Source organism: Chrysemys picta, chromosome 15, assembly GCF_011386835.1.
Source record: "Chrysemys picta bellii isolate R12L10 chromosome 15, ASM1138683v2, whole genome shotgun sequence".
NCBI classification, from domain to species: Eukaryota; Metazoa; Chordata; order Testudines; family Emydidae; genus Chrysemys; species Chrysemys picta.
Window position 1 is genome coordinate 75,972 of NC_088805.1, and position 8,674 is coordinate 84,645.

General features: G+C 57.4%; 1 protein-coding gene across 2 annotated transcripts; it reads left to right on the plus strand.

Annotated features, from left to right (window-relative positions):
- Positions 1-1,961: 1,961 nt before the first annotated feature.
- LOC135975771 (fibrinogen-like protein 1-like protein) lies at positions 1,962-7,375 on the plus strand. 2 transcript variants are annotated; one of them, XM_065568044.1, is made up of 4 exons: positions 1,962-2,177; positions 3,098-3,255; positions 4,736-4,846; positions 6,222-7,375. In XM_065568044.1, exons 2-4 carry the CDS (start codon positions 3,216-3,218, stop codon positions 6,899-6,901), a joined length of 831 nt encoding a protein of 276 aa, XP_065424116.1. In that variant the 5' UTR covers positions 1,962-2,177; positions 3,098-3,215; the 3' UTR covers positions 6,902-7,375. The 2 variants fall into 2 exon arrangements, with proteins under 2 accessions (XP_065424116.1, XP_065424115.1); XM_065568043.1 differs by lacking the exons at positions 1,962-2,177; positions 3,098-3,255 and adding an exon at positions 3,833-4,153.
- The last annotated feature ends 1,299 nt before the right edge of the window (positions 7,376-8,674 follow it).

The following is an 8,674-nucleotide window of genomic DNA, read 5'->3' on the forward strand; positions in this document are numbered from 1 at the left end:
CAGCCAGCTCCTGAAACTCTCCCTTCAGCGACCCCTCCCACAGCCTTTGTTCAGTTTCCCGGGCAAAGGTGTCACCTGGCCTCTAACCCCTTCCTGGGTTCTCATGTTACATGCTCAGGTATTCTCCGGTCAGTCTCCCATCCCCCAGTGCAGACTATCCTAGCCACACTCCCCTGCCAGCATTCAAAGACCACAGTAAGAACAGTCCCAGTTCGTCACAGATGCGTAGCCAGAATCAGCCAGAATCCACTGGAAGCTGCTTTACCAGTTTGTTGGGGCAGCCAGACTTATGGGGCCGGCTGCAGCTGGCATTCGGGGTGTGCGGGCGGAGGGGAGGAGGCAGCATGAATTGCATGTGGGAGATTCATTCGTTGTTTGTGTGACAGCACAAACTCCCCCTCATCCCAAAACCTGGTCCCCAAATGAGCAGACTGGAGCACATCACACTAAGCAAACTGGTGCCACGTTCAACAAAATAAACAGGTCCCATCTCGTGTCCTTTGTTGCACATTTCGATGGCGTGTGCCAGGTGCTGGCAGGTTGCAGGGTCGAGAAGCGTGCATGCGGGTGAACCGCCTGGGTGCTCTTTTCCAGAACTATGCTGACGTGGAGCTGTTCCCTCTAATGCACCAGTTCCTGCCCCCTGTATCCCAGCCAGAGAGCTGGGACACAGAGAGCAGCTGCCTTGACAGTTGCTGAATGAATCCAGTTTGATCCTCTTCCCTGTGGGACAGATGCAGCAGCAGCGCAGTCTCACTCCAGCCCATCCCACTCAGGTATCTCCTCACCCGGCCCTGACCTGTCGGGACAATGGCGGGGGGAGGGGGGGGTTCAGTCTCTGTAACCCCACGTGCTAAGCAGGGGTTAGTGATACCAAATGGAACTGAAAGTCCGAGGGGGGTGGGGAGAGGGGTTCCCACCGGGTGTGTGGGTTTGGTGAAAGGCGCCTACAAAACGTTGGGTCTGCCCAGTGCTTAAAGACAGAGCTGACTGGACTCAGCTGGAAGTCCTGGTTTCTTCTCAGTGATCCCTAGAGCTGAAAACACTGTGAAGCCGGTTTGCCTGGGCACCATAGAGCCGGTGCTGTGGTGAAAGACACTACAGGGGGGAGCAGCAGTGAGGTTCCCCCTAGCCAGGGAAGTCACTAAGAGCTGGACTCACTCCGGGCTGGAGGCCCCTCACAGCATGGCATCGCAGCTCCAGGCAGAGACGGCAGCATGGAGCAGCAGCGGTGCAGAGCAGAGGCAGAGGCATCCCTGGCCCACCCCTTCTCTCCCTGGGGCAGGAGGCGAACACCCCCCTCCCCTGAATCCCCCCTGAACTCTCTAACTCTGCTGAGCTAGGCCCGTAAACTGGGTAAGGGGACAGCAGAGGGAAAATGGGAGGGGTGTGCCAAAGGGACATTCGTCTATTGGACTCTCTCATCCCAAGCTGGGAAACCGAGGCAAGGGGCTGCTGCCCAATAGATTGTAGGGTGGGCGTTTCACTCACAGTTCACATACTGCTGAGTCACTCTTGTGGTGGTTTCCCCAGTTCATGCTGCGTTTCTTTCTCCTCTAAATAAAAGTTCTCGTGTGTTAGACTCAGACTCAGTGCTCGCGACGGGGGAACAGCTGCCTGTTAGGGGCGTGCTGGTCAGTTTCCCAGATTTCTGGGAGGGGCGCTCCAGCTGGTTCTGCTTTGCAATGCTAAGAGGAACCCCGAGATCCTGATTCTCGTCCTTGTCCCTGCCAATACCACCTGGCACAAGCGTTACACCCCCATCGCGTTCTGCACAACCCCCGTTCCTGCCATCTCCTCTGGCTTGATCCTCTCCATTTAGTGCGTCCTTCGTCTGGAAGGCCGATGGTACGGTAATGCCGCAGAGTCCCACTGAGAAATTAAATCCCTGGCTCACACCTGCCCGGCTTCAGAAACGTTGGCATTCTCGGGGAGGAGGGAGGGAGCCCAAGAAATCTGGTAACTGCAGTAAATAAAGGATGGGCAGACGTTCCGGAGGGGGCTCCCTCCCTGCCCACAGGCCAGGCTTGAGGCCAGCGGTTGAGAAAGCAAGATAAGCTGGGTGTGGAGTGGCGCTTTCCCCATAAAGGCATGGAGCCCCGGCTCTGGTTTCTGATGTGGAAGTGGGGGACGCTTCAGGTTGCTAACTCGCCTGCTCAGCTGCAGCGTCGGGATGGGTGAGTTTTATTGAAATGCCCAGTATTTCACACAGCCTGGAGATGTAGGGCCAGAGCCTGGTGGTGGGCACCAGAGCCCCAGGCGGTGTGGGCACGTGGGGGAGGTGCAGTGGCAGGGTATGCTATGTGGCCCCTGTGGGACACCATGTGCCCTGAGTGCCCGGGCACAGGAAGGAACGTGCCCAGACAGACGCAGTAACTACCGCATAGAGAGGGGCAGCCTGCACTCCTCTCAGTGCCGCCCCTCAGCCCGGGCAGGTGCACAAGGGGGAGGGGAGCCCTGGTGCATCCTCTGCTTTCCCGACCCTGCCTGGCCGAGGCACAAGGGATGGGGGCGCAGTGAGGTACATGCTGCTTTTCCTTTGAAACGGAGCAGCATTTCCCCCAGCAAGTGCATGCTGCAGCATGAGCCTGGCTAGCTAGGAGACTGGCAGTGCCTCCTGGTGGGTAAAGAGTGCCCCCGGGGCCATGGGGTACCAGGAGCCTGGCGGGGATCCCCTGCCCAGCGCTCTGCTGGACCCTAGGCAGGAATCCTCCCGCCCTGCCCCAGGTTCCTTTGGGCATTGGGGCCAAAGTACTTTAGAACACAAAGGAACTTGCATAAACCATGTTTTAAAAATGGGGAAACTGAGGTATGGTGCAGTGTAATGAGTTTTCCAAGGTCACAGGTCGAACTCAGGCCCTCTGTGTCTTAGACTATTAGAGTGTGTGAACGGCTGCTAGCTGGCAGCGTCCCCGCTCCTCTGGGGCGTCAGGAGAAGGGGAGGCGTGTTTTCAAGGATGAGTGACTCCAGATTGTTATTTCACTTCAGTTCCAAACATTGTAGTTCTGGCTTGTCAGACTCACTGAAATCCTTCTCCTTTAAAGCTTTAACCCTTTGCCTGCCATGGGGTTACGCCTCTCTCCTCTCTCTCACAAGGATACCTGAGATTGCTGGCAGCGTGTCACAGTTACTTGGGCTGTGACATTGTCTGAAGAATTTGGGGTCCAGGCAGCTCCAAAAAGAAGGTGTTTCCAATGAAATCTGTCTGGGGATCATGTCTGGGCAAAGTGTTTCCATTGCAACAGTGTGTTTCGGTATGTTGTTTACACGGTGTTCTCTCTCTCGCTCTCTAATTCATTTGCACGTTTGTATCACGGTCACTTGTGGGGTTAGTTGTGGACTTTCTAACTTTGCAACACCACATGAATACAATGATGGCTGACAGAAAGCACGGTGCCAGACTCCAGTGCGGCTTTAGCCTGTTCTGGTTTGACACACACACACACACCCTGCCCGCCCCACCCCGCCCCGCCCCACAAAAAGCTGCCATTTTGCAACTGTCATGGGCCGGCAGCAGCTATAATCAAACTTGGGACCTCTGGAGCTTCACACGTGAGCCTCTGCTGTAGGGTTCTCAACCTATTTACCATTGGGGGCTGCATATGCCGTGCTCTGCGTTATGTGGGCTGTAGCTACACAAGATGTAATACCCGGGCCGGGATAGATACACCTGGGGGGCGGGGGAGTGAATGAGCCGGTTTCTGTCCAAGAGTCTGGATTGCTCTGGGCTGCTGATCCCGGCAAGGTCATTGTGAATCCCTGCGCTGAGTGCTGAAGGTGGCCTGGGAAAAGCATGTGTGGGGAGGGGGATGGGTGTCTATGTTAATCCCGGCTGAAATAAATGGCCATGCCCTTGCTAGGGCAGCGCTTACAGTGCACCCCTCAGGGACCCGGCTCCATTTTGAACTCTTTTTGGCCAGGACTGTGGCCCCTGGCGACTCTGCCCACTTTAAGCCTGGCCTGAGCTGGGCCCACAGAACAGCTGCAGTGTCAGCAGCGTGTCCCCCTCTGGGCTGCTGGGCTGCAGTGCAGGGGGCAGCATGCCTGGCGTGGGGCACACAGCAGCTCTGTGCCCTGGGCCCCTCTCACCTGGCGCTCATCTGAGGGGGGCAGAGCCCTGCCGGAGGCTGCCCAGCTGCTGTCTCTGTGTGGGTGAGCGGGCACTGCCCTCCGGCTGGTGGCAGTGACTGTGGACGGCGGGAGCTGGGACAGAGGGGGTTGCTCCGAGCAGCACTCCCCTTGCAGCGGTGCAGCGCGGGGAGAGAGGCGGCAGCTCCTTCCCCACCAGAGGGAGCGCTCCAGCCGGCCCTGACCCGCCCGGGACCCGGGAGCCAGGCCATCGGAGCCGCAATCTTTTAATGGTTTTTACCATGCAGCTGGGTCCCAGCTGTGTGCTAATCGGGCCGGCTGCAGAGACGGAGACAGTGGCCGGGCCGGTGGAGAGGTGAATGGTGGGCTTCACCCCGTCTCCAGAGACTTGGGCCGACCCCCCCCATGCTGAGGCCCTTTGAACATCCAGCCATGTCCTGCGGTGCCTACCTGGGAGCTGAGCTCTTCTGAAAATCTGGCCCAGTAGTTGAGCCCTCTGAAAACTCTGGCCTTAGCGTCTAAGGGTAACATTTTCAAGAGTGGCTAAGTCACTTAAGTGCCTAAATCCCAGTGAGTTCTAGTGGGATTTAGGCACTTGTAAAACTCTCTCCTGGTCTCATGTCCAGCGGTTTCTGTCCCCTGCAGGGTTCCAGTCCAGCTCTCTCCTGCTTCTGTCTGCGCTGTCCATGATGGCGCTCCTTTGCGTAGCCCCCGTGCAGGGCAACGGGGCCCTGGCCCACAAGAAGGTCGAGAGGGGTGAGTAGAGAACCCGTCGGAGAGCTTCTATCATCTGCCATATCCAAGATCAGGGCATTGTGGACCTGATTCTGCTCCTCTCCCCCATGCCGGGGTCACCCCTAGATCCACTTATCCACTGAATGCACCTTCCAGCCCCCCCACCAGCGCTGGGCCCAAAGAAACACTGAGTTCTCTGAAGGGATCACAAGGCCGGCCTGCGCTAATGAGCCCACTGCTCCCATTCGCAGGCCTCCAGCGCCTGGGAATGGGCCCGCCGGGGTCGGGGAGGTGCTGCACGACTGGCTGTTTGCTTTACACAGCTTCGTTATCCCTTTCTCCGGTAACGGCTGCCAAGCCCCCGGCAGTGACTGAAGAGCGCTGGTGCCGACCGCAGGGCAGCGTGTGAGAACCAGGCACCCCCCCCAAATTGGCTGGGAGTTCTACCCTTCCATCTCACCAACTCCTATACTAGGGCTAGCCCCGGCTAACAGCTGGGGATCTCTCACTCATGCCTAGAAGCCTTGCCCCCAGAGTCCAGGCAGCAGGGAGAGCCAGTTCCTCCTTGTCAGGGGTTTTCATTCCCTTCTCCCCACACCTCCAGCGGCTCTGGGAGCTGCTCAGGGGCTTGCCCAGGCAGGCCAGGGGCCGAGCCAGCTCCAGAGGTGGCCCTGAGCCCCTGCCCCCGCAGTGCTCAGCAGCTCCTCCCCCTCGGCTCAGCTATGGGGGAGGGGCACACAGGGGGATTGTCTGGGGGGTAGGGGAGCTGGGGGGCTCAGGCTCGAGGGAGGACCCTGGGGAGGGGAGGGGCAGTATAACCACAGTGCTCTCATTCTACCAGGATAGTTCGGGACAATTTCCGCCCCAAAGACAAGCCCCTCGATAGGATGTCTGGAATTTTCAAAGGCACCACAGGGAGTTGGGTGCCTAAATCCCACTGAATTCCAATCACAGTCGGGTGTCAAACTCCCTTAGGCTCTTTGAAAACTCCCATTTAAATTGTCACCGATGGGTTTCATAATTAACATTCGCTGAGATGGATCTGGCAGCGTCTCCCCCACCCTCCCCAAACAATTTCTTCAGCAGTACGGACTCAGGAAGGATACAGAGCCTTGGTTTACAGTTGATTCATCTCTTCAAGGTTTCTTCAAAACCAGCAGAGCAAGAAACTATTCTTATATTATTTTATTGGTAAAATGAAAGTGTAAGATCTGGAGCCGGATTCTGTGGCCAGGAATGGCCGGGGCGGATTCTGTGGCTGTAGTATTGTGAAATACACAGGACCTGCCTCTAAAACCCAGCCTCCAGTTACCCCAGGCTGATTTGATCGAGCTAGCTAGCGCTCTCTCCCCCCCTCCCCACCTGCCCCCTTAACCTGATGTTCGTGGCTTTTTAGGGTTCCCCAAAGACTGCAGCAACATTCCCAGGGACAGCCCCAGCGGGGTCCAGGTCATCCAGCCAGCAGGCTCTCCCCCTCGAGTGGTATGGTGTGACATGGACACCGAAGGCAAGGGCTGGACCGTTGTCCAGAGAAATTCTTACAACACAGAGATCACCTGGAAGGAGTCCTGGAGCACCTACAAGTACGGCTTTGGGAACGTGCAGCAGGATTACTGGCTGGGCAACGAGTACCTGTCCCTGCTCACGCGGCAGAACATCTACAAGGTCCGCTTTGTGGTGGAGGACAAATCCAACAACACCCGCTACGCAGAGTACGACATCTTCAGTGTCGAGGGTGAGCCCAGCGGGTACCCTCTGAGGCTGGGCAGGTACTCTGGGGACGGCAAGGACTATCTCACCACCTACCACTCCGGCCTGGGGGGCATACACGACAACATGAAGTTCAGCACAAGTGACAAGGATCAGGACCAGACCAGTGGGAACTGCGCAAGTAGCTATGGAGGCTGGTGGTACGACAAGTGTCAGAACGTCCTGCTCAATGGGAAAGGCTACATCTACTGGGCAGGGTTCTGTAAGAGTGGGGAGTGCAAGTCTTCCCTCATCCTGGTTAAGCCAACAGACGTGTGCTGGGTCCGGCAGGATGAGCCCATCCTCCTTGGGAGCCAGCGCCGCTGAGAAGGGGAGACAATATTAGATCAGACACGGCGCGCCATCCCCCACCTAATCAGTGCAGTCCCTGCAATGCCTCTACTCTGCTCACCCCCTTCCCTGTTGGCTTCTGCACGGTAAATCCCCTGGAATAAATGCTGAGAGCTGACCCCGCCGGTGCGTTCGAATGACACTAAGAGTGTGATTGGTGTGTATAACTGGATCCCCACTTCCACTCTGCCTCGCTGGAAGCCATGTCACTCACTACGACTTTAGACCCACATTAACCTCTGCTTCTCCCAGCCCTGCCACTGCCCCTTGGCATTAGTGATCAATGAATCATGACACTGGATTTCTAGCAACTGTCATTGAGCATTTAAATGGGGGATGACTCAAAGCCAGGACTTTACATCTGAATCCTGCATGTATTAGCAGTGGTGAGTTTAGGTTCAAAAACCTGGCCTCTGTGTTTTTAATAAATATGGTTATTACATGAGAAAACATTGCAACAGTAATTAGTTGCTGATAAACCACTGAGATTAGATAGACGTGCAACGAAACCACACAATAAAGATATTGGTGTCCCTCTTCAACCCAAGGGGCTAGTCAAAGTTTGGGGCCCCGGGGATGTTCCAGTGGGGAGCAGAAATTGGCAGTGGAGTCTGGTAACTTTTTGATGTCTTGTTTATTTACAAGGAACATACAGAGTCCTGCTTCTCCAAACACAGCAGGAGCCAACAGCAGGGATTAGCCTCCCTGCTCTCAGCTCCAAGCCTCTTTAGCCAGCACCTAGCCCAAAAGCTCTCTATGCTCCTCCCAAGATGTAGTCCTGGCTGGTCCACTGGCAGGGGTGAAGATGGGGGGGAACGTGAAGGGGCGTTGCCCCCCCCAACTGCATCTTTCCATTCCCCTCCTGACCATGGCCCTTCAGTGCATCCCCAGGACACAAGGCCCTGTCCAATTGGCCTTCCTGACAGAGCCTGCATGGAGAGCGTGCGTAGGGGGGAGTTTGGGGGGCAGGTTTGGAAAGAGGGATTTTTTCAGGGGGAGGGAAGCTGGGAGCCCTACTGGTGCTGAATTTCCATAGTGCAGAGGTTCAGCTGGGACAGGCGTCCAAACTGTTGGTACTTGTCTCAAGATAAGTAGGATGTGGGTGGTCTCGTAGGGTTACCATACGTCCGTTTTTTCCCGGACATGTCCGGCTTTTCAGCAATCAAACCCCCGTCTGGGGGGAATTGCCGAAAAGCCACACATGTCTGGGAAAATGGCCGGCACTTCCTCTCCCCCTGCGGCTCTGCTCCACTCCTCCTCTCTCAGATTTACAGAGCCAAGCTGCCCGAGCCAGCGCTACTGGCTTCGGGCAGTCCCCCCCTGCCTCCGGACCCCGAGCCCCCAGCCAGGCACTTCTCCTACCCGGCTCCAGCTGAGCTGCTCCCGCGGTGCAAGGTCCGGAGGCAGGGGGGGGCTGCCCGAAGCCGGTAACACTGGCTCGGGCAGCTCGCTCTGTAAGTCTGAGGGGGAGGAGCCGAGCAGCTCAGCTGGAGCCGGGGAAGGGACGTGCCCAGCCAGCTCTGGGTCCTGAGGCAGGGGAGAGCTGCCCGAAGCCAGCAGCTCGGCTCTTACATTCTGAGAGGGGAGGAGCAGCTCAGCTGGAGCCCAGGTAGGAGAAGTGGGGTCCGGAGGCGGGGCTGGGGGGTGCTGAGAGGGCTGGGGGGGCCAGGGGGTGCTCAGCCGGGGTCCGGGCCGGGGGGTGCTGAGTGGGCCGGGGGGCCGGCGGGGCTGGGGGGTGTTGAGCGGGCC

Excerpts from the sequence above, each read along its gene's own strand:
- LOC135975771 (XM_065568043.1), top strand. The coding sequence starts at position 4,042 with ATGCCTGGCGTGGGGCACACAGCAGCTCTGTGCCCTGGGCCCCTCTCA. Across the intron at positions 4,154-4,735 it reads CAGCTGCTGTCTCTGTGTGG|GGTTCCAGTCCAGCTCTCTC; the intron begins GTGAGCGGGCAC and ends TGTCCCCTGCAG. Across the intron at positions 4,847-6,221 it reads CCACAAGAAGGTCGAGAGGG|GGTTCCCCAAAGACTGCAGC; the intron begins GTGAGTAGAGAA and ends GTGGCTTTTTAG.